General features: G+C 70.7%; 1 protein-coding gene across 2 annotated transcripts in view; it reads left to right on the top strand.

The window, feature by feature from the left end:
* Nucleotides 1-242: 242 nt before the first annotated feature.
* The window catches only part of SIK3 (SIK family kinase 3), a 49,277-nt gene continuing 25,934 nt past the window's right edge, over nt 243-23,585 (top strand). For both annotated transcript variants that reach the window (XM_054176037.1, XM_054176036.1), the window contains exons 1-3: nt 243-425; nt 18,007-18,123; nt 18,484-18,547. In XM_054176037.1, coding sequence (XP_054032012.1) covers nt 18,082-18,123; nt 18,484-18,547 — 106 coding nt within the window. In that variant the 5' untranslated portion in view covers nt 243-425; nt 18,007-18,081. The remainder of the gene's footprint in view (nt 426-18,006; nt 18,124-18,483; nt 18,548-23,585) is intronic.

Raw genomic sequence — 23,585 nt, 5'->3', positions numbered from 1 at the left:
GTGCTGCTCTCCCTCCCCGCCGCGCGGGGGCGCCCCGCCCGGCCCCGCCCCGCTCGGCAGCCAACGGGCAGCGGCGGCGGGCGGTGACGCGCGGGGGCCGCGTCACGGCGGCGCTGGCGTCAGGGCGCCGCCCCGCGGGGTTGCCATGGCAGCCGCCCGCCCCCTGCCCCCCCGCGGATGAGCTCACGCGGTGCCGCAGCCCCGAGGGGGGGGGTTTGCTCCTCGCAACAAGATGGCGGCGGCGGCTGCAGCGGCGGCGAGCGGCGCGGGGGGGGCCCGCTCCGGCCCCGCGGCTGCCCCCGGCCCCGCCGCCCCCGCGGCCCCCCGGGCCCGCCCGCATCGGCTACTACGAGATCGAGCGGACCATCGGCAAGGGCAACTTCGCGGTGGTGAAGCTGGCCACGCACCTGGTGACCCGCGCCAAGGTGAGCGGCCCGCCGCGGCCCGCCGCGCGTGGGGCCTCTTTCCACCCGCGGCGTGGGCTGCCGGGGCCGGGGCGCCGCCGCGGGGGCTGCCGCCGAGCGCTGCCCGCCCCGCGGGGCGTGGGGGCCGGCCCCCGGCCCGCCGGCGGCTCGTCCGGGGCCCGCCGGAGCTCCCCGGGGCCTGCCGGGCTGCCCGCCGTGCGCCCGGGCCCGGCCGCGGAAATGCGGTGCGCGGCGGCGGCGCCGAGCCGGGGCGCAGCCGGGGGGCGGCTGTCACGGGCCCCGGGCCGGGCCGCCCTCGCTGACACCGCGGCGGGGGGGAGCTCTCCGCCGCCCTCCGCGCCGTTTTGTCACGGGCGGTCCCGCGCCTGGTCCGGGCCCCGTTCGGCCGCTTCGCCGCGGGGGAGCCGGCGCCGGGGGGTCGGGGGGATGCCGCCCGACGCGAAGGGCAGCTCCGGCAGCCTGCCGCCCGGGAGGGCTCGGGGGAGCGGTTCCCGGCCGCCGCGGGCCGGGCGAGCGGGGGGCTTCCCGGGCAGGGCCGTGCCGTGCCGGCGGCTGCAGGCGCGGGCTCCGGTGCCGGTGGGCAGCCCGGGCAGGAGCAGGGCAGGGCGCGGGGAGCGGTCGGACCCTCGCCGCCGCAGCCGCTGTCATCGCTGCTGCCGGGGGGGTGGGCTCGCTGCGCGCCCCAGCGCCCGGCCGGGAGCCGCTGCGGGGGGGGCGGGGAAGCCCCGGCCGAAGCCCCCCTGGCCCCCCGCACCTCCCCTGCCCCCGGCTCCCGCGGTCGCCCCTCGGAAGCGCTGCGGCGGGGCCGCTGTCAGCGGCGGCAGCCGGGTCGCGGCGGGGGCTCGGTGTGGGTCCGGCTGCTTCGGCGTGGTGCAGCTCTGGCTCCCTGCCCGGGGTGGAAGCAGAACTGCTCTCGGGGGGCAGTGGGAACCCTGCTGCCTTGCCCCTCCTGGGCAGTGCCGTTCAGCACCGGGCTGCTGCGGTGCCTTCAGGTGCCACCTGGGACAGCTCAGCCTGCAGCCCAGCTGCCGCTCTGCTCGCCCCAGCCCCAAGCCGCTGCTGGGAGCCGGGGTGGGGACTCCGCCGCTCCCAGGCGGGAGGCTGAGCCTCCGGAGCGGAGGCTGCTCCCTGGCTCCCGTTTCAGCCTCCCTGCTTGAGTCGGGGCCGCTGCTGAGCCTGGGGCTCGGCAGGCGCCGAGGCAGAGACCACCCTGGGGTGGGGGAGAGTTGGCTCTGTGGAGGTCAGCACCGCGCAGGAGCGCCCGGGGGTGCCCCGGCCGGGGGCTGGGGGGCGGCAGAGGACGCTGAGCTCCACAGGCTCCTGCTCTGCCAGCCAGCAGCTTGCAGCCTCTGCTGCCATGAAGCGGCTGCGGGAGGCTTGCTGGCTGCAGGGAGCTCTCTCCCGGTGGGATGGGAGCCGTGGGTTGTGTGAGGCTGCGGCCCCGGGCTGGGGGAAGGCCTGGGCTGGGGGAGCTGCCCTCCGTTGGGCTGCGCCGGTGCCTGCGGGGCTGAGCCGGGGGCTGCAAGCCGCCTGGGCTCTCAGCTCAGGTTCCCCCCAGCCCCCGGGCGGCAGAGGGGCAGTGTGTGGTGTGTGCCTCGCCGGGGCCTCTGCTCCGCCCCGGGAGCGAGGGGAGGCAGCGAGGGGCTGGGGGTGCCAGGGAGGGCAGCGAGGGGCTGGGGGTGCCAGGGAGGGCAGCGAGGGGCTGGGGGTGCCAGGGGAGGGCAGCGAGGGGCTGGGGGTGCCAGGGAGGGCAGCGAGGGGCTGGGGGTGCCAGGGGAGGCAGCGAGGGGCTGGGGGTGCCAGGGTGGGCAGCGAGGGGCTGGGGGTGCCAGGGGAGGCAGCGAGGGGCTGGGGGTGCCAGGGAGGGCAGCGAGGGGCTGGGGGTGCGAGGGGAGGCAGCGAGGGGCTGGGGGTGCCAGGGAGGGCAGCGAGGGGCTGGGGGTGCGAGGGGAGGCAGCGAGGGGCTGGGGGTGCCAGGGAGGGCAGCGAGGGGCTGGGGGTGCCAGGGGAGGCAGCGAGGGGCTGGGGGTGCCAGGGAGGGCAGCGAGGGGCTGGGGGTGCCAGGGGAGGGCAGTGAGGGGCTGGGGGTGCCAGGGGAGGGCAGCGAGGGGCTGGGGGTGCCAGGGGAGGCAGCGAGGGGCTGGGGGTGCCAGGGGAGGGCAGCGAGGGGCTGGGGGTGCCAGGGGAGGCAGCGAGGGGCTGGGGGTGCCAGGGAGGGCAGCGAGGGGCTGGGGGTGCGAGGGGAGGCAGCGAGGGGCTGGGGGTGCCAGGGGAGGCAGCGAGGGGCTGGGGGTGCCAGGGAGGGCAGCGAGGGGCTGGGGGTGTCAGGGGAGGGCAGCGAGGGGCTGGGGGTGCCAGGGGAGGGCAGCGAGGGGCTGGGGGTGCCAGGGGAGGCAGCGGTGGAGAGCGGCCGGGGCAGGGCTCTGGGCAGCGCTGGGGACGGAGCAGGGCTGCCGAGCGCCGGCTGCCGCCCCGGCGGCGCCGCTGGCGGCTCCCCTGCCCGGCACCGGCCCGGGACGAGCGGAGCTTCGGCCGGCAGGGTCCCTGCCGAGCCTGCCGCCAGCCCTGCCCGGGGCAGCCCTGCCCGGGTGGTCCCTGCCGTGCGCAGGAGCCCCCCGCACCTTCCCGGGGAGCTGAGCTGCGCTGGGCCCTGCTGGGGAGCAGGAACGGAGCCCCAGGGAGCCTCTGGGCGAGCCTGGAGCTGTCCTGTGGCTCCTGGGAGCTTCTGAGGCTGCAGCAGCAGCAGCAGCGGTGCAGGCTGGCGCTGGCCACAGCTGGGGAGCTGCTGCAGGGCTGCTGCAGGCTGCAGGGGAGCTGCTGCAGGCTGCAGGGGAGCTGCTGCAGGCTGCTGGGGAGCTGCTGCTGGGAGGCTGCTGCAGGCTGCTGGGGAGCTGCTGCTGGGAGGCTGCTGCAGGCTGCTGGGGAGCTGCTGCTGGGAGGCTGCTGCAGGCTGCTGGGGAGCTGCTGCTGGGAGGCTGCTGCAGCTGCTGCAGGCTGCTCTCCTCGCCTGGGGACACTTCCAGGCCGAGTGGACTTCGGCACAGGCACTGCAGGCAGAGCCCCTGGCACTGCAGGCAGAGCCCCTGGCACTGGAGGCAGAGCCCCTGGCACTGCAGGCAGAGCCCCTGGCACTGCAGGCAGAGCCCCTGGCACTGCAGGCAGAGCCCCTGGCACTGCAGGCAGAGCCCCTGGCACTGCAGCCCGGCCTGCCCTGCGCCGCTGCGGCTCTCCCGCTGGAGGCCTCCGGCCCCGGGGTGCCCCTGGCCCCGGGGTGCCCCTGGCAGGGGGCTGGGGGGGCTGAGCCTGGCCCCAGCAGCCTGGCACACACTGCTGGCTCAGGGCATGTGGGGCAGGGGGGTGCAGCAGCCCTCCTCTGGCCCTGTGCCTGCCACAGGGGGCCCAGGGGGCAGCTGCTGCCCTGCCCAGCCCAGCAGCCCTGCCCTTGCTCCCTCAGCCTGCTGCTGCTGTGACAGATGTGCACACAGCTGGGCCAGAGCTGGGGCTGCCCCTCTGCCCAGGGCTCAGGGCACCTGCAGGGCACCTCCCTGCCTGCCTCCTCCTCCTTCCTTCGCCTCCTCTCCTCCCCCCCAGGGGATCCTTTGCTCTGTGCTCTCAAGGCCTCCCTGCTGCCCTGAGCACCCCCCCCAGTGCCTGCAGCCCTCCCCAGCCCCTGCAGTGGCTTCTGATGCCCTTGCACCCCAGGGTGCAGGCTGGCAGGGAGGGCTCTGGGGGCCCTGTGGAGCTCCCCTCTGTCCCTCTGCTCCTCAGATGTTGGTTTGGGCTCCAGGAGCTGTTGGGGGTGAGGAGGGGCAGAGGGGCTGCAGCTGGAAGCTCTCTGCTCTTGCTGCTCCCTGCCCAGCTGTGCCCAGCTGTGCCCAGCTCTGGAGGGGTGCCCTGTGCTGAGCCCTCTCCAAGGAGCAGTCTGGGGGTTAATTAGCAGCTCCTCCCGTGCTGCCTTGCTTAATTAGCCTAATTGGAGCTGAGGCCATGCCCTGGGCCTCTCCACCCGGGCTGCCTCCCACCTCTCCTGCCTCCCGTCCCAAGGGCTGGCTGTGCTGGGGGGGAGCTGGCAGCAGGGTGCCAGGGGGGCAGGCTGTGGGCAGCAGGGTGCCAGGGGGGCTCTGGGAGGACAAGCAGCTGCTGGTGCCCAGGAGCAGGAAGGGGGATGGCTGTGTGAGGAGCTGGTGCCCCTCTGGGTGCCCCTCTGGGTGCCCCTTGGTGCCTTGCAGGGGCTTGGTGGGTGCTGGGGAGGCCTGGCAGGGTGCTGCAGCCTGTGCTGGGAGGGGGCAGCACCCTGGAGGGGATGAGGAAGCAGCAGCCTGGTGCTGGGGCCTGGGCTGGGGGTGCTGGGGCCTGGGCTGGGGGTGCTGGGGGGGAGGCAGCAGCCCTGTGCTGCAGCCCTGCTGGCTCTCAGCTCCCCTCTCCTGCCTGCTGCCCTGCCCCTGCAGGGGAAGCTGCCTGCAGAGCAGGGCCTGCAGCTGCTGGGGGAGGCTGTCCCTGGCTGAGCAGGCTCTGGGGCTGCCCTGTGTGCCCAGGGAGAGGCTGCTGCCAGGGGGGCAGGAGCAGGGCCTGACTTCTTCCTCAGCCCCAGCCTCAGTCTCCCCTCTCCCAGCTCAGAGCCACTGTCCTCATCCTGCACTCCCAGCGCTGGTGCCCAGCCCCTCCCCAGCTCTCCTGGAGCCCTTCAGGCACTGCAAGGCTGCTCTGAGGTCTCCCTGCAGCCTTCTCTGCTCCCAGCCTGGCCCCACAGGGGAGGTTCTGCAGCCCTCTGATCAGCTTGGCCTCCTCCAGAGCCTCTCCAGCAGCTCCAGCTCCTGCTGTGGGCCCTGGGGCTGGCTCAGGGCTCTGTGGTGCCTCAGTGCCTCTCCCCTGCTGCTCTCAGCCATGGCTTGGCAGCAGGAAGCTCTTCCACTCCTGGAGCAGGCAGGGCAGTTGTGGTGCATTAATTAGTGAGGCTTGAAGAGCATTTAGAAGCAGAGCAGTCTCTGGGGGGCATCAGCTGCCCCTGGGGGCTGGAGGCTGCAGTGGTTTGACACAGAGCCAGCACAGGGCAAGGGCAGAGCTGCAGGGGAGCACAGCCCCTGGCTGCCCCCAGCCTGCCCTGCTGCTGCCCCCCAGGAGCACAGCCCCTGCTGCCCCCCAGGAGCACAGCCCTGCTGCTGCCCCCCAGGAGCACAGCCCTGCTGCTGCCCCCCAGGAGCACAGCCCCTGCTGCCCCCCAGCCTGCCCTGCTGCTGCCCCCCAGGAGCACAGCCCCTGCTGCCCCCCAGCCTGCCCTGCTGCTCTGCCCCCCAGGAGCACAGCCCCTGGCTGCCCCCCAGCCTGCCCTGCTGCTGCCCCCCAGGAGCACAGCCCCTGCTGCCCCCCAGCCTGCCCTGCTGCTCTGCCCCCCAGGAGCACAGCCCCTGCTGCCCCCCAGGAGCACAGCCCCTGCTGCCCCCCAGCCTGCCCTGCTGCTCTGCCCCCCAGGAGCACAGCCCCTGCTGCCCCCCAGCCTGCCCTGCTGCTCTGCCCCCCAGGAGCACAGCCCCTGCTGCCCCCCAGCCTGCCCTGCTGCTCTGCCCCCCAGGAGCACAGCCCCTGGCTGCCCCCCAGCCTGCCCTGCTGCTCTGCCCCCCAGGAGCACAGCCCCTGGCTGCCCCCCAGCCTGCCCTGCTGCTGCCCCCCAGGAGCACAGCCCCTGCTGCCCCCCAGCCCCTGCCCTGCTGCTCTGCCCCCAGGGGCACAGAGCTGCCTCCTGCCTCCTCCCAGAGGCCTTCAGGACAGGGTTGGTGCTGCTGGGCCCAGGGCAGTGCTGCAGGGGCAGTGCTGCAGGGGGAGGCTCTGGGGGTCCTCCCAGCCTGCCCTTGGCCTGAGCTGTGCTGCTCCCTGGGCAGCCTCCTGCCCTGCAGGGCTGCTGAGGCCCTGTGCCACCCCCTGGGCAGGGCTGGGAGAGTTGCCCTCCCTGCTGCCCCCCCAGTGCCCCCCCAGGCCTGCCCCTGGGGGCTGGGGCTGCTGCCCAGGGGGGCAGGAGAGCCTCAGCTGTGCTGCTGCAGCCTGGGGGCCCTGCCCTGCCCCCCAGGGGCTCTGGGCTCCAGCCCTGCCCCCCTGATCCCTTGGCTCTGAGCAGGGAGAGCTGCAGAGGGCCCTGGGCAGGGGGCCCTGGGGTGCTGAGCCTGCAGGGCAGCAGCCTGAGGGGGGCCCTGGGCACGGTGGGGGTCAGGGGCAGTGCTCAGGGGCAGCACAAGGGGCACCAGAAGCTGATCTGAGCACGGGGAGGAGCCTGAGGCTGGGGGAGGCCTGGGGCAGGCTGGCTGGGGGGAGGTGGAGTCTCCATCTCTGCCTTGTCCCTGGGTGACCTCCCCTGGGGCTGGGCTCCAGGGTGGCCCTTGGGCTCCCTGCACTGCCCCTGGCCAGCCCCTGCAGCCCTCTGCTGCCTGGCTGGGGGCAGCACTGCCTCACCTGCCCCTGCAGGGGCAGCTCTGCAGCTGCAGAGCCTGGGGGCTCCAGCTGCCCTCTCTGGCTGCCCCCAGCCTGGCACCACAGCTGGGGCCTGGGCACAGGGGAGGCTGCTGCAGGAGGGAGCTGTGCAGCTGGGAGCTGTGCAGGGCTGCAGCTGGGAGCTGTGCAGCTGGGAGCTGTGCAGGGCTGCAGCTGGGAGCTGTGCAGCTGGGAGCTGTGCAGCTGGGAGCTGTGCAGGGCTGCAGCTGGGAGCTGTGCAGCTGGGAGCTGTGCAGCTGGGAGCTGTGCAGCTGGGAGCTGTGCAGCTGGGAGCTGGGCAGGGCTGCAGCTGGGAGCTGTGCAGCTAGGAGCTGTGCAGGGCTGCAGCTGGGAGCTGTGCAGCTGGGAGCTGTGCAGCTGGGAGCTGTGCAGCTGGGAGCTGGGCAGGGCTGCAGCTGGGAGCTGTGCAGCTAGGAGCTGTGCAGGGCTGCAGCTGGGAGCTGTGCAGCTGGGAGCTGTGCAGTTGGGAGCTGTGCAGGGCTGCAGCTGGGAGCTGTGCAGGGCTGCAGCTGGGAGCTGTGCAGCTGGGAGCTGTGCAGGGCTGCAGCTGGGAGCTGTGCAGCTGGGAGCTGTGCAGGGCTGCAGCTGGGAGCTGTGCAGCTGGGAGCTGTGCAGGGCTGCAGCTGGGAGCTGTGCAGCTGGGAGCTGTGCAGCTGGGAGCTGTGCAGCTGGGAGCTGGGCAGCTGGGAGCTGTGCAGCTGGGAGCTGTGCAGCTGGGAGCTGGGCAGCTGGGAGCTGTGCAGCTGGGAGCTGGGCAGGGCTGCAGCTGGGAGCTGTGCAGCTGGGAGCTGGGCAGGGCTGCAGCAGGCTGAGCAGCAGGAGGCCTCTGTGGCTGTGGCAGCAGCAGGGCTGGGCAGCAGCTGGGGGCACTTCTCTCCCCTGGAGCACCTTCCCCAGGGCCTGGGAGGCTGCTGGGCACTGGCACCCTGCAGGGGAGGGCATCACTCTCCCTGGCAGCCCCAGCTCTGGGCTCAGGGTGCCCTGCTCAGCAGGCTGGGCAGGGAGGGGTGCTGCACCTCTCCCTTGCTGCTGGCCCTGTGTGTAGGAAGCAGCTGGCAGGTTGGCAGCAAGAGGCAGCAGGAGCCTGGCAGGGAGCTGCCCCGGGCAGGAGCTGCCCTGCAGGGGCTGTGCTGTGCTCCGTGCTGGGCAAGCTGCTCCGGAGCAGGGAGCCCGGGGGGGAGGCCGGGGGGAGCCCGGGGGGGAGGCCGGGGGGAGGCCGGGGGCTGCCCGGGGGGGAGGCCGGGGGCTGCCGGCCGTGCTCCGGAGCGGGGCTGCCTGCTGCTGCCTGCTGCTGCCTGCTGCTCCCTGCTGCTGCCTGCTGCTGCCTGCTGCTGCCTGCTGCTCCCTGCTGCTCCCTGCTGCTCCCTGCTGCTGCCTGCTGCTCCCTGCTGCTGCCTGCTGCTGCCTGCTGCTCCCTGCTGCTGCCTGCTGCTCCCTGCTGCTCCCTGCTGCTCCCTGCTGCTGCCTGCTGCTCCCTGCTCCCCCTGCAGAGGGCTGCAGGCTGCAGGCTGCGCAGCGCTGAGCTCCCCCCGGCCGTGAGGCTGCGGCGCTGGGCAGCTGCTCCCGGGGGGGCTGAGGGCAGAGGCTGGCAGGGGCTGAGGGCATCAGGAGCTGGGCAGGGCTGGGGGCAGAGCAGCTTCCCCTCTGCAGGCAGGGGCTGGGGAAGGGGCAGGGCAGCAGCCCCAGGGCCTGCCCCTGCCCAGGTAAAGCAGCAGCAGCCTGAGGAGCCCCTGCTCAGCCAGCTGGGCTGTGCCAGGCAGTGCCATGCTGCCCTGCTGGGCACGGGGGGCAGGCAGGGGGTGCTGTGAGGGTGCTGCAGGGAGTGGAACATCTGTGGGGCTGAGCCCTGGGGCTGAGGGCCTGCAGAGGAGGCTGGGAGGGGGTCTGAGAGCTGTGGGTAGCTGGGGCTGGGGGCAGGAGGAGGGGGCAGGCTCTGGGCACTGCTGCCCTGTGCCAGCACCAGGGGCAGGCTCTGGGCACTGCTGCCCTGTACAGCAGCAGGGGCAGGCTCTGGGCACTGCTGCCCTGTACAGCACCAGGGGCAGGCTCTGGGCACTGCTGCCCTGTACAGCACCAGGGGCAGGCTCTGGGCACTGCTGCCCTGTGCCAGCCCCAGGGGCAGGCTCTGGGCACTGCTGCCCTGTGCCAGCCCCAGGGGCAGGCTCTGGGCACTGCTGCCCTGTGCCAGCCCCAGGGGCAGGCTCTGGGCACTGCTGCCCTGTGCCAGCCCCAGGGGCAGGCTCTGGGCACTGCTGCCCTGTGCCAGCACCAGGGGCAGGCTCTGGGCACTGCTGCCCTGTGCCAGCACCAGGGGCAGGCTCTGGGCACTGCTGCCCTGTACAGCACCAGGGGCAGGCTCTGGGCACTGCTGCCCTGTACAGCAGCAGGGGCAGGCTCTGGGCACTGCTGCCCTGTGCCAGCACCAGGGGCAGGCTCTGGGCACTGCTGCCCTGTACAGCACCAGGGGCAGGCTCTGGGCACTGCTGCCCTGTGCCAGCAGCAGGGGCAGGCTCTGGGCACTGCTGCCCTGTACAGCACCAGGGGCAGGCTCTGGGCACTGCTGCCCTGTACAGCACCAGGGGCAGGCTCTGGGCACTGCTGCCCTGTACAGCACCAGGGGCAGGCTGGCAGCCAGCAGGCTGCACCTCAGCAGCAGCAGAAAGCTCTCTGGGGTGAGGCTGCTGCAGCCTGGGGCAGGCTGCCCACAGAGGCTCTGGAGCCTCCCCTGGAGCCTCTGCAGCCCCCCCAGGCTGTGTGCTGTGTGCCCTGCCCTGGGTGCTGCTGCTCTGGCAGGGGCTGGGCTCCATCCCCTGCCCCCTCTGATCCCCCCAGGGCTGTGCTCAGGCAGTGCTGCTCTGGCTCCTGCCAGCCCCTGCACAGAGCCCAGGGGCCCTGGCTGCTGCCCCTGGCCTCTCCCAGCCAGGCCTCTCCTGCTGCTGGGGCTGGGCACTGGCTGCTGGTGCCAGCCCTGGCAAGGGCACAGGGAGGCTGCCTGGGCTGGAGGCATCTGTGCAGGGCCCAGGTTTGCCTGGCAGGCAGCAGGCAGGCAGCAGGCAGGCAGCAGGCAGGCAGCAGGCAGGGCTCTGAGCCTCGGGCAGCTCCTGTGCCTGGGCTGCAGGCTGCTGGCAGCAATGGCTGCTGGCTCTGGGGGGCCTTGGAGCCAGCCCCTGGGGCAAGTGTGTGGCACAGGAGGGCTGCCAGGGTCACCTGCTGGGGGTGAGCCCAGGGCCTGGCAGCCAGGAGAGAAGGCTCCAGGGCCCCCAGAGCCTGCCAGTAGCTGCAGGGAGGCTGCAGAGGGACTCTGCCCAGGGTGCCCAGCGCCAGGGCAGGGCTTGGAGCTGAGGCAGAGCAGGGGCAGAGTGGAGCTGAGGAAGAAGTGGCTCAGTGTGAGGCTGGGGAGAGCCTGGCACAGGCTGCCCAGGGAGGCTGGCACTGTGCCTTTCCAGGCTGGCTCCCTGCAGGCTTTGGAGGGCCCTCAGGCTGTGCTCCCCCAGCCCCTGGGCAGCAGGGCTCTGCCTGGGGGCTGTGGGGGGCAGCTTGGCCTCCTGTGTGCCCTGGCAGCAGGGAGGGTGCAGCCTGTGGCAGCCCTGCTCCCTGCCTGCCTGGGGCTGGCATCCTCCTGCCCCCTGCTCTGGGCTGAGTGCCTCAGCCTGGAGGGGCCCAGGGCCTGTCCCAGCTCTGCCTCTGCCCCTTGGCTGCTCAGGGCCTGGGCAGGGTGGGCTGCAGCCCCCTGGGGCCTGCCTGCAGCACAGAGCCCAGCTGCTCCCCAGGGAAGGGACTCTGCTGGGGAGGCTCTGGGGGAGCAGGGAGGTGCAGCCAGCTGCCTCCCAGGGCTCCCTGGCCTGGGATGCCCCTGGGGCTGTGTCTGGCTCCCCAGGGCAGGGGCTGCAGCTGAGGTGCAAACCCTGAGCCTTACCTGGGGCCTGGCACTGCAGGGGAACCAACTGCAGAGCACTGCACCTCTGGGGCAGAGCAAACCCTCAGCCCTCTGCTGCTGGGGCTGAGCTCAACAGGAGCCTCATTTATCTCCTGCTGGTTAGTCAGGGCCCTGCAGAGCAAGGTCAGCAGCAGGGAGAGAAGTGAATGGATCAGGGAGCCAGGAAATGTGAGCTGCCCCTGCTGCAGGCTGCCAGGGAGCCTCCCCTGACGTCAGTGCCCCTTACATAAGCATCTGGAATGTGCTGGCTGCTGGGGGCTGCTGCAGGAGGTGCTCAGCACTGCCCTGGGGCCCTGCAGCCCCTCTGCAGGGGGCAGGGGGCTGGGAGCCCCTCTGCAGGGGGCTGGGTGCTGGGAGCCCCTCTGCAGGGGGCTGGGTGCTGGGAGCCCCTCTGCAGCCCCTCTGCAGGGGGCTGGGTGCTGGGAGCCCCTCTGCAGGGGGCTGGGTGCTGGGAGCCCCTCTGCAGCCCCTCTGCAGGGGGCTGGGTGCTGGGAGCCCCTCTGCAGCCCCTCTGCAGGGGGCAGGGGGCTGGGAGCCCCTCTGCAGGGGGCTGGGTGCTGGGAGCCCCTCTGCAGCCCCTCTGCAGGGGGCTGGGTGCTGGGAGCCCCTCTGCAGCCCCTCTGCAGGGGGCTGGGTGCTGGGAGCCCCTCTGCAGGGGGCTGGGGGCTAGGAGCCCCTCTGCAGGGGGCTGGGGGCTAGGAGCCCCTCTGCAGGGGGCAGGGGGCTGGGAGCCCCTCTGCAGGGGGCTGGGGGCTGGGAGCCCCTCTGCAGGGGGCTGGGGGCTGAGGCTTCCCAGGCTGGTTGGACCCCTGGGCCATAAGGTGCAGAAGCTGCTTCCAGCAGAGGCTGCTGCTGGCTGCTTGGCCCAGGGGCTGCTGCTGGGCTCTGCTCTGCTGCTGGCATCCCTGGGCAAGCCAGCAGTGCCAGCCCAGGGGCTGCACAGGGCAGCTCTGGCATTTCCCTGCTGCTCTGGGGATGCTGCCAGTTTGGAAGCCAGCAGCTTGCCTTACTGCCCTGCCACTGGCTCCTGGGCAGGCTGAGCTGCTGGCTGAGCCCCCCCAGCTGCCTGGCACGCAGCTGCCTGGCACACAGCTGCCTGGCACACAGCTGCAGGGCCTGGCAGGCTGGGGCAGCCCAGGGCCCCAGGAGGCTGTGCTGGAGGAGCTCTCCTGCCTGCTGCTTGGGGCCCATCCTGCTCAGGTGCTGAGCCCCTGGGGCATGAGGGGCTGCCTGTGGCAGGAGCTGTGAGGGTGGGTGGCCATGGGGGCTGTGAGCCAGCAGTGTGCCCTGGCAGCCCAGCTGGCCCCTGGGGCACCAGGCCCAGCGCTGAGCGCTGCAGCAGGGCCCTGTGCAGCTGTGAGCACATCTGGGGGGCACCCAGCTGGTGGGAGGCCTCAAGGGCCTCAGGCAGGAGTGCAGCTGGGAGCAGAGCAGGCTGAGGGGTGCCCAGCTGCTGCTGCAGGGGGGCCCTGGGCTGCCTCAGGCTGGCCATGGGAGCAGGGAGCTGGACCTGGAGGCCCCTGGGGGCAGCTTCCAGCTCAGGATGCTCTGGGAGAGCCTCTTGCCCTCGGGGTGTCCCTGTGGTGCTCAGCAAGGGAGCCTGCCCCAGGCTGGGGGGAGGCTGCACTTCTGCCCTGCAGCCTGGGCTGTGCAGGGGGCGAGGGACAGAGCTCTCTCTGTCTGTCTGTCTGGGGGGGCTGCCTGTGCCACAGGTGGTGCCCCTCTGGGTGGCCATTTGCAGCTCAGGGCAGAGGGCTGGGGAGGGCAGGCAGAGCCTGGCACAGATCGCTGCTGGCAGTGCTCAGGGCTGCCAGAGCCACTGTGGGGTCCCACAGCTGGAGCAGGGCCTGGCCCTGAGGAGCTCCCCCAGGCCATCCCCTCGGCCTCTGCCTGCTCTGTGCAGGGGCTGCAGGGCTCAGCCCAGGCCTGCCCCTGGCTGCTGGCTGGGAGGCAGCCCTGGGAGGCAGAGGCTTGCCCAGGTGCTGAGAGGAGCTCTGGAGCTGTGCTCTGCCCAGCTGCTGCAGGGAGGGAGCTGTGCCTCAGCCTGCACTGCAGGGTGGGTCGTGGGCAGGAGCTGCTGTGGGGCCAGGCTGGGAGCTGGGCAGGAGCTGCTGTGGGGCCAGGCTGGGAGCTGGGCAGGAGCTGCTGTGGGGCCAGGCTGGGAGCTGGGCAGGAGCTGCTGTGGGGCCAGGCTGGGAGCTGGGCAGGAGCTGCTGTGGGCCAGGCTGGGAGCTGGGCAGGAGGAGGCTGCAGGGACAGCCTAGAGCTGCCTTCCAGGGGCTGCAGGGGAGCTGCAGGCGGGCTGGGGGTGGCAGGCTGAGCTCTGGCCCTTAGGGCCCCCCTGCCCTCTCTGCAGGCCAAGGCTCTCCAGCTGCTGGAGGCTTCCTTGCCCCAGCCTGCAGCAGGGGCAGCACCTGAAGGGCTCTCCCTGGCTGTGGTGCAGGGCTGAGGGCTGCACTCCCCCTGGCTGGGGCTGAGGCCAGTTCTGCCTGCCCTGGGGGCTGCCCCTCGCCAGAGGCTTCCTGATGCCCCAGCAGCTGGCAGCCTCCCCCCAGCTGCTGCAGCCTCTGCTGGGGGCAGCCAGGGCCTCTCCCAGCCAGCTGGGGAAGGTCTCAGAACCATCAAGGCCGGGAAGGACCTTGAGCCCAACCCTCACCCAGCTGCCCTGGCCCCTGCCTACGCCCTGGGGTGCCACATCAGCAGAGGTGGTGACCCCCCAGCCCCTCCCCCCCCCTCCCTGAAGAGCTTAGTGCCCAGTGTAAGCCTCCCCTGGCACAGCCTGGGCCCGAGCTGAGCTCCAGCTTTGCCCAGAGCCTCCTGCTTGCAGCGGTGTCCTGTGAGGGTCTCTTGCAGGGCAGAGGGAGCCAGGGTGGGATCCCAGCCTGGCTGAGCTGCCAGGGGAGCCAGGGAAGGGCCTTGGGGGTGGTGTCTGCAGCAAGGAGCGGCTGGGGGGGGGCAGGCGGCCTCTGACATCTGTGCTGCTGCTGGCACAGCTGCTTTGGCTCTGCTGCGGGCAGGGGGCAGGGCAGGGGCTGTGCCTGCTCTTGGCTGCTGAGGGTTAACCTCCTGAGCACCACATTCCTTCCTTTCCCTCCTGGCTTCCCTTCCCCAGGCTCTCCACCGCTGGCTGGCAGCCTGGGAGGGCTCTGAGCCTGGGGGGCGCTGGAGCCAGCCCTGCTCAGCCCCCCCGGGCAGCCGGTGCCATGGCAGGTGCCAGCGGTGCCAGCGGTGCCAGCTGCCTGGGAGGGCTCTGCAGTGTGCCTGGGGGGCGCTGGAGCCAGCCCTGCTCAGCCCCCCCCGGGCAGCCGGTGCCATGGCAACTGCCAGCGGTGCCAGCGGTGCCAGCTGCCTGGGAGGGCTCTGCAGTGTGCCTGGGGGGCGCTGGAGCCGGCCCTGCTCAGCCCCCCCCGGCAGCCGGTGCCATGGCAGGTGCCAGCGGTGCCAGCGGTGCCAGCGGTGCCAGCTGCCTGGGAGGCCGTGCAGGAGAGGCAGTGCCCAGGCAGCTGGCTGCAGCCTCCAGAGCCAGCCTGGGCTTGCTGCTCCCCGGCCCTGCCGAGGCCCCGGCGCCGGTGCCTGCAGGGGGGGCCCAGGGCAGCGTTTTGTCCGCAGCCTTCAGCCCTGGCCCCCAGGGGCTGCCCCGGGGCCGTGAGCAGGCTCTGCAGGGGGGGCAGGGGGTGACCCTGCCTGGCAGGTGCCCGGCGTGGGGAGGTGCTGCAGGGCCCGGGGCGTTGCTCGGCAGCCTGCTGCTGTCCGCAGCGTGGGAGCCGAGGCAGCAGGGTTCAGACCTTCCAGAAGCCCTCTCTGAAAGCCCTGCGCGGCCTCGGCAGCGGCTGGGAGCCGTGCGAGGGCTCCCCGCGGCCCCGGGAGCCTGCCGGCCGCTGGCCCTGGCTGCCGCTGTGGGCAGCAGGGGGCCTGGGGAGGCGGAGCCGAGCTGCTGCCGGGCACCGGGCTGCTGCCGGGCACCGGGCTGCTGTGGCAGTGGTGCTGGGCACAGGGCTGCTGCCGGGCACAGGGCTGCTGCCGGGCACAGGGCTGCTGTGGCAGTGGTGCTGGGCACAGGGCTGCTGCCGGGCACAGGGCTGCTGCCGGGCACAGGGCTGCTGTGGCAGTGGTGCTGGGCACAGGGCTGCTGCCGGGCACAGGGCTGCTGGGCACAGGGCTGCTGTGGCAGTGGTGCTGGGCACAGGGCTGCTGCCGGGCACAGGGCTGCTGCCGGGCACAGGGCTGCTGCCGGGCACAGAGCTGCTGCTGGCACAGGGCTGCTGCCGGGCACAGAGCTGCTGCCGGGCACAGAGCTGCTGCTGGCACAGAGCTGCTGCCGGGCACAGGGCTGCTGCCGGGCACAGAGCTGCTGCCGGGCACAGGGCTGCTGCCGGGCACAGAGCTGCTGCTGGCACAGAGCTGCTGCTGGCACAGGGCTGCTGCCGGGCACAGAGCTGCTGCCGGGCACAGGGCTGCTGCCGGGCACAGGGCTGCTGCCGGGCACAGGGCTGCTGCCGGGCACAGGGCTGCTGCCGGGCACAGGGCTGCTGCTGGCACAGAGCTGCTGCCGGGCACAGGGCTGCTGCCGGGCACAGGGCTGCTGCCGGGCACAGGGCTGCTGCCGGCACAGGGCTGCTGCCGGGCACAGAGCTGCTGCCGGGCACAGGGCTGCTGCCGGGCACAGGGCTGCTGCCGGGCACAGAGCTGCTGCTGGCACAGGGCTGCTGCCGGGCACAGAGCTGCTGCCGGGCACAGGGCTGCTGCCGGGCACAGGGCTGCTGCCGGGCACAGAGCTGCTGCCGGGCACAGGGCTGCTGCTGGCACAGAGCTGCTGCCGGGCACAGGGCTGCTGCTGGCACAGAGCTGCTGCCGGGCACAGGGCTGCTGCTGGCACAGAGCTGCTGCCGGGCACAGGGCTGCTGCCGGGCACAGGGCTGCTGCTGGGCACAGGGCTGCTGCCGGGCACAGGGCTGCTGCCAGGCACAGGGCTGCTGCCGGGCACAGGGCTGCTGCTGGGCACAGGGCTGCTGGCACAGGGCTGCCGGGCACAGGGCTGCTGCCGGGCGCAGGGCTGCTGCCGGCACAGGGCTGCTGCCGGGCACAGAGCTGCTGCCGGGCACAGGGCTGCTGCTGGCACAGGGCTGCTGCTGGGCACAGGGCTGCTGGCACAGGGCTGCCGGGCACAGAGCTGCTGCCGGGCACAGGGCTGCTGCCGGCACAGGGCTGCTGCCGGGCACAGAGCTGCTGCCGGGCACAGGGCTGCTGCCGGGCACAGGGCTGCTGGCACAGAGCTGCTGCCGGGCACAGGGCTGCTGCCGGGCACAGGGCTGCTGCCGGGCACAGGGCTGCTGGCACAGAGCTGCTGCCGGGCACAGGGCTGCTGCTGGCACAGAGCTGCTGCCGGGCACAGGGCTGCTGCCGGGCACAGGGCTGCTGCCGGGCACAGGGCTGCTGCTGGCACAGGGCTGCTGCTGGCACAGAGCTGCTGCCGGGCACAGAGCTGCTGCCGGGCACAGGGCTGCTGCTGGCACAGAGCTGCTGCCGGGCACAGGGCTGCTGCCGGGCACAGGGCTGCTGCTGGGCACAGGGCTGCTGCCGGGCACAGGGCTGCTGCTGGGCACAGGGCTGCTGCCGGGCACAGGGCTGCTGGCACAGAGCTGCTGCCGGGCACAGGGCTGCTGCCGGCACAGGGCTGCTGCCGGGCACAGAGCTGCTGCCGGGCACAGAGCTGCTGCCGGGCACAGGGCTGCTGCTGGCACAGGGCTGCTGCCGGGCACAGGGCTGCTGCCGGGCACAGAGCTGCTGCTGGGCACAGGGCTGCTGTGGCAGTGGTGCCGGGCACAGGGCTGCTGTGGCAGTGGTGCCGGGCACAGGGCTGCTGTGGCAGTGGTGCCGGGCACAGGGCTGCTGTGGCAGTGGTGCCGGGCACAGGGCTGCTGGCTGCCCAGGGCAGGTCTCTGGCGGCAGGGAGGTGGAGCTGGGTCCCAGCAGTGCTCTCTGGGGCTGCAGTTCTCCCCCCCAGGGGCCAGCAGAGCTCTGGACGCTTCCCCTGCCCCAGGCTCTGCCTGCCCTTGCTGCTGAGCTGCTGGGGTGGCTGCAGGCTGCTCCTGGCGGTGCCTGCCAGTCCCTGCCAGCAGAGCCTGGGGCAGCCGAGCTCCCCTCTGGCTGCAGCACTTCCAGCTGCTGCTGAAGTGATTGTGTTTCCTCTCCTGGAGTGCTCTTCCCCTCCTGGCTGGGGCTGAGCTGTGGAGGTCACTGCTGGGGCTGAGCTGTGGGGCTGAGCTCTGGGGCCATGCTGTGGGGCTGTGCTGCTGTCTCAAAGCCCAGTGCTGTCCCCAGGGCACAGCAGAGGCTGCAGCAGGGCACAGGCAGCTCAGGGGGCTGGCAGGCTGCAGCAGGGCACAGGCAGCTCAGGGGGCTGGCAGGCTGCAGCAGGGCACAGGCAGCTCAGGGGGCTGCAGCAGGGCACAGGCAGCTCAGGGGGCTGGCAGGCTGCAGCAGGGCACAGGCAGCTCAGGGGGCTGGCAGGCTGCAGCAGGGCACAGGCAGCCAGGGGGCTGGCAGGCTGCAGCAGGGCACAGGCTGGAGCTCATCACCCTGTTAATCACTGCCTGTTAGTGCTTGGCAGCCTCCTGCTGCAGCTTCACCTCGGGCCTGGGCTCCAGCCCTGCTCCTGCCAGCAGCTCCTGGTGCCCAGTGCCAGGCCTGGCTGCCTGTCAGCTCCCAGGGCTGCTGCAGGAAGCCTGCTCAGGGGCTCAGGAGGCCTGGAACCGTTCCTGTGCTCTGAGGTGAAGGCTGCCAAGGACAGCAGCAGCCTCTTGTGCTTGGTGTGCTGGGCTGCTGCCTCCCTGTGGGGCAGGGATTTGATCAGAGGACTCCAAGGGGAAGCTGGATGGAGGAGAAAGGAACTCCCTGAGGCTGTGGGGAGCAGCTGGCTGGGAGCTCCTGGTGGAGCACTGCAGAGCTCCCTCTGGAAACAAAGGAGGTCCTGGGTGGGGAGCAGCCCCAGCCCCAGCCCTGCTGGGGGCTGAGCTTTGGTCCCTGGGAGCTGCTGTCCCTGGGGAGGCTCTGGGGCAGGGGCTGTGCTCTGCTCAGCACTGCAGGCTCTCAGGTGCAGGGTTTGGGGTTCAAAGGGATCCCCAGGTGCAGCCTGGTCAGCAGCCTCTGCTCTGCCCTCCCCAGGTGGCCATAAAGATCATTGACAAGACCCAGCTGGATGAGGAGAACCTGAAGAAGATATTCAGGGAGGTTCAGATCATGAAGATGCTTTGCCACCCACACATCATCAGGCTGTACCAGGTAGGAGCCTGGCACTGGGGCCCCCAGCCCTCCACACAGCAGCCTTGCACCCTCCTGCAGTGCTTTCTGCAGGGCTCTGCCTCCACTTCTCCTGCCTGGAACACTGGGCAGGTCCTGCTGGGCAAAGCCTGGGCAATCCTGCTGGCCTCTGGGGGAGGCAGGGGCAGGGGAACATCATTCTGTTGCAGCCCCTGTGCTGAGGTTTGCTGCTTGGTTGCCCCTGTTGCCATCCATCCATAGGGCCTGGGGAGGGCTCTGGGCTGGGGGCTGCCTCAGAAGCAGTGGAAGTTGCCCACTGGTGAAAGCTCCTTCCTCAGGCCTCAGCCTCCTCACCTGTCCCCTTGCTGTCCTTGTGTGCAGGTGATGGAGACAGAGAGGATGATCTATCTGGTGACAGAGTATGCCAGTGGAGGGGAGATCTTTGGTGAGTAGCTGCTGCACTCTGATCAGGCAGTGCACTGCAGCAGCCTGGAAGGAGCTGCCAGGCTCTCTTCCTTCAGCTGAGAACTTCCCATGGGCAGGAGGGGTGAAGCAAAGAGGGAGAGCAGCTGGATGGCCAAACGACTTCCTGAGCTCTGCTCCTGCCCTGGCTGTCACTGGCAGCTGCTGCTGCCTCTGGGCCTGGAGCTGGGGGCAGCAGCCATGCCCTGGGCTTCCCAAGCCCTGCTGGATGCTTTGGCTTCCCAGCAGGTCACCTGCAGCTGCTTGCCAGTGGCAGCAGTGTTTGGGCTGTGTTGGTAGCTCACCAACAGCCCTGAGGCTCTGGGGCCTCTGATCCCCCTGGGAGCTGTTAACCAGCATGGAGTCCTGGCATGGGCTGGCTGGAAGGGAGCTCCAGAGGGCATCCAGCCCCAACCCCCTGCAGGGACATCCTCCCCTGGAGCAGGCAGCCCAGAGCCCTGCTGAGCCTCCCCTGGGACATCTCCAGGGCTGGAGCCTCAACCTCCTCCCTGGGCAGCCTGCTGCAGGGCTCCAGCAGCCTCCTGGGGCAGGACTTGTTCCTCACATCCAATCTCAACCTGCTCTGCTCTCATCCCAAACCACTGCTCTCTCTGGCACTTGGCAGAGCTGAGCTGCTCTGCCTTGCAGTGCAGAGCTGTGTGCAGGCTCCTGCTCCAGCTTGGAGCCCATTCCCTTGGTTACCAAACCAGCCTCCCACACCAGTGGCAGAGGAGCTCTGACTGCTCTCTGCAGCCTCTGGGGCTGCAGCACATCCAGCTCCTTAGCATGGCTGACTGCCAGCCCTCTGCCCAGCACCTCAGCCCTGCTCACAGCTGGGAGCAGCCACTCCTGCACCAGCCACCATGGCTTTGCAGGCCCCAGGCAGAGCCCTGCTGCCCAGCTCTGGGCTGTGCCAGGCACTGCAGCAGGTGTCAGAGGGGAGAGCCTCAGGCCCCTGTGCCTCCCCACAGTCATTGACATCTCCAGGGTGTCCTCATGGTGTGGAGAGAGAGGCTTCAGCCCTGGGCTGGCCTCAGCCCCACACTGACTCTGCCCTGGGTGGAAGATGTCCTTGACTAAGGGCAAACCACTGCTGCAGCTCAGCCTCATCCCCTGCAGCAGGCTGGGTGGGGATCACAGCTTCACAGCTGGCATCAGGCTGGAAGGAAGCCTCCAAGGGCATCCTGCCCAACCCCCTGCCCACAGCAGGGACAGCTCCAGCCAGGGCAGGCTGCACAGGGACACAGCCAGGCTGAGCCTGAATGGCTGCAGGGATGGAGCCTCAGCCCCCTCCCTGGGCAGCCTGTGCCAGTGTCTCCCCAGCCTCCCTGTGCAGAGCTTCCTCCTGGTGCCCAACCTAACCCTGCCCTGCTCCAGTCTCAAACCATTGCTCCTGCTGCTGCCACCCCAAGCCCTCCTGAGCAGTCCCTGCCCAGCCTGCCTGCAGCTCCCTTCAGACACTGACCTGCAGCTCTGAGGCCTCCCTGCAGCCTTCTCCTCCCCAGGCTGAGCAGCCCCAGCTCTTCCAGGCTGCTCTCAGTGCAGGGCCAGCCCATGGGGGTGTGTGGCCTGTCCCTGAGGCTGGCACTGGCTTCCCTCAGTGCTGGCCTGGTGTCTGCCTTGTCCCTGCTCCCTGCCAGCTCTGCAGGCTCTGCTGCCTGAGCACCTCCAGAGCTTTCCAACCTGTTTGTCTGCATTTCCAGTGTCAGGGCTGACAGCTCCTTCAGTGGCTGAGCTGTGCTGCAGCTGCCTTGGCTTCCTCCCCTCCTGGCAGCCTTCAGACACCTCCTTGTTTGTGGAGCAGCCTTGTCCTGGCTGTGGGCTTGAGGGCGACACCAAATCGCTGCTGCTGTGCCCTGCCTGGGCTGGGCCCTGCTGCTGTGCCCTCAGCCAGGGATGGAGCTCTGCCCTGCAGCACAGGCTGCTCTTTGTCCCAGGGCCCTGCAGTGTCCTGGCTTTGAGGTCACACAGAATGTGCTGTGAGAGTGTTTTGCTGTCAGCTGTTTGCTCTGAACCTGCAGGCCTCAGGGACACCCCCAGGGCTGCTGGCCTGAGCTCCCAGCTGAGCTGAGCCAGCAGCTGCTTCCTGTGCTGGGCACACTGCTGCCCCTGCCCTGCCCCCCACCTCCTGCCTGCCTGTCCTCAGCTTTCCCACCAAGAGCTGCACAGATCATGGATTGGGCTGGGTTGGAAGGGGCCTCAGTGATCCTCAGCTCCACCACCCCTGCCCTGGGACACCTCCCACCAGCCCAGCCTGCCCCAGGCCTCATCCAGCCTGGCCTTGGACAGCCCCAGGCAGGAGGCAGCCACAGCCTCCCTGGGCAGCCTGTGCCAGAGCCTCAGCTCCCTCAGACTGAAGAGCTTCTTCCTCAGCCCCAGCCTAACCCTGCTCTGCCTCAGCTTCAGACCATTCCCCCTTGGTCTGCCTCCAGACACCCTCAGGGGTCACCTCCCCAACCTCTGCTGCCTGGGAGCTTTGTGCAGACCAAGCTTGCAAGAGTTAAATTTGGCCCCCAGCTGCCCTGGGTGGTATGTGAAGTATTCTGCAGCTCCATTGTTCCTCTCCTTCCTCTGGAGCTGCTGCCCCCCCGGGCTGCCAGGGCTGCCCCCCCCGGGCTGCCAGTGCTGCCCCCCCCGGGCTGCCAGTGCTGCCCCCCCTGGGCTGCCAGTGCTGCCCCCCCTGGGCTGCCAGTGCTGCCCCCCCTGGGCTGCCAGTGCTGCCCCCCCTGGGCTGCCAGTGCTGCCCCCCCTGGGCTGCCAGTGCTGCCCCCCCTGGGCTGCCAGTGCTGTGCCTGTGTGCAGAGCCTGGGGCCTGGCCTCTGCTGGCCTTCCTCCAGCTGAAGTGAAGCTTCACCCCTAAGCTGCAGGGGTTTTGGTCCCAGCCTGAGCAGGGCTGGCCCAAGGGGCAGCAGAGTTTTGTGTCTGGCAGGGCTCTGGAGTGGCCAGGGTGGAGTGGCCCTGGCTGAGCAGGGGCACAGGGGAGCCTGGCTTGGGCAGAGACCTGCTGAGGAAAGCCTTGCAGGAAGACCTCTGCTGCAGTGGCTGGGTTTGATTTGCTGCCTGCAGGAGAGCTGTGAGGATGATGCAGGGGTTGGAACATCTCTGCTGAGAGCCCTGGGGCTGCTCAGTCTGGAGAGGGGAAGGCTGAGAGGGATCTGAGGGGTAGGGGCCAGGCTCTTTTTGTTGGTCCCCAGTAGCAGGACAAGGAGCAGCAGGGACAAGCTGGAACCCAGCAGGCTCCACCTCAGCAGGAGCAGAAACCTCTCTGGTGTGAGGCTGCTGGAGCCTGGAGCAGGCTGCCCACAGAGGCTGTGCAGTCTCCTGCTCTGGAGCCTTTCCACCCCCTCCTGGATGTGCTCTGTGTGCCCTGCCCTGGGTGCTGCTGCTCTGGCAGGGGCTGGGCTGGGTGAGCTCTGGAGGTCCCTTCCCACCCCTGTGATGCTGTCAGGAGAGTCCCCAAAGCACTGCCAGAGACCCTGGGGGGCTGCAGCCTGGCTCTGCGCTTCGGCAGCACCCCACAGGCTGCACTCCAAGCCCAGGGCAAGGCTGAGGCTGACTTTGAGTTGTTCAGAGCTGAGGAGTGGCAGTTCCAGAGCTGGCCCTGGCCCTTGGCTCTGCCTCTCAGTCTCCCAGCTCCTTGGAGTCAACAGTTTCTGGGCATGCAAGGGCTTAGTGCAAGGAGACAGAGCTGCGGTGCTGGGAGGCCCTGCTGCTGCCAGCAGGCTCTGGAGGGGGCCCTGCTGCACCTGGTGCTGAGCCCCCTGCCCAGGACACTGAACAGAAGCAGAGTGACAGGGGCCCAGCAGAGCAGCTTGGCTCTCTTGCACCACAGCAGCAGCCAAGGTGGGGAAGGAGGCTGCTGTGCAGCCAGGAGCCGGCAGGATGGCTTTGATGGGGCCTGGTAATTAGTGCTTAGTGCACTGCAGGTATTTTAATCGCTGGGGGAGTGGGGAGCATGCAGCCCCCCGGGGAGAGGCCTGCAGAGGCTTCTGTGTGCACTGCAAGAGCAGAGAGCTCTGGCAAGGCCTCCCCTCCAGGGAGCCTGTGGAGAGCAGGGAGCCACAGCAGCCTGTGCTGGGCAGGAGGCTTTGAGCTCGGCTGAGCAGCAGCAGCCCCTGCAGAGGGGCAAGGAGAAGGCAGCCCCCCGGGGCCTGCCTCAGCACCGCCTCTGCCAGCCGTGGGCTGTGCTGGAGCAGAGGCCTTGGGCTCAGCCTCCCCAGGGACTGCCATGGGCTGGGGGAGCCTGGGAGCCCTGCTGCTCCCTCCTGCACTGCTCCAGCTGCACCCTGCACCATCCTGCACTGCTCCAGCTGCACCCTGCACCATCCTGCACTGCTCCAGCTGCACCCAGCACCATCCTGCACTGCTCCAGCTGCACCCAGCACCATCCTGCACTGCTCCAGCTGCACCCAGCACCATCCTGCACTGCTCCAGCTGCACCCTGCACCATCCTGCACTGCTCCAGCTGCACCCAGCACCATCCTGCACTGCTCCAGCTGCACCCAGCACCATCCTGCACTGCTCCAGCTGCACCCAGCACCATCCTGCACTGCTCCAGCTGCACCCAGCACCATCCTGCACTGCTCCAGCTGCACCCAGCACCATCCTGCACTGCTCCAGCTGCACCCAGCACCATCCTGCACTGCTCCAGCTGCACCCAGCACCATCCTGCACTGCTCCAGCTGCACCCTGCACCATCCTGCGCTGCTCCAGCTACACCCAGCACCATCCTGCACTGCTCCAGCTGCTCCAGCTGCACCCTGCACTGCTCCAGCTGCACCCAGCACCATCCTGCACTGCTCCAGCTGCACCCTGCACCATCCTGCACTGCTCCAGCTGCACCCAGCACCATCCTGCACTGCTCCAGCTGCACCCTGCACCATCCTGCACTGCTCCAGCTGCACCCAGCACCATCCTGCACTGCTCCAGCTGCACCCAGCACCATCCTGCACTGCTCCAGCTGCACCCTGCACCATCCTGCACTGCTCCAGCTGCACCCAGCACCATCCTGCACTGCTCCA

The sequence above is a fragment of the Dryobates pubescens genome, chromosome 34, assembly GCF_014839835.1.
Source record: "Dryobates pubescens isolate bDryPub1 chromosome 34, bDryPub1.pri, whole genome shotgun sequence".
In the NCBI taxonomy this organism is placed as follows: Eukaryota; Metazoa; Chordata; class Aves; order Piciformes; family Picidae; genus Dryobates; species Dryobates pubescens.
Note: the sequence above shows the minus strand (reverse complement) of the source record. Positions and strands in the feature narration are given on the sequence as shown.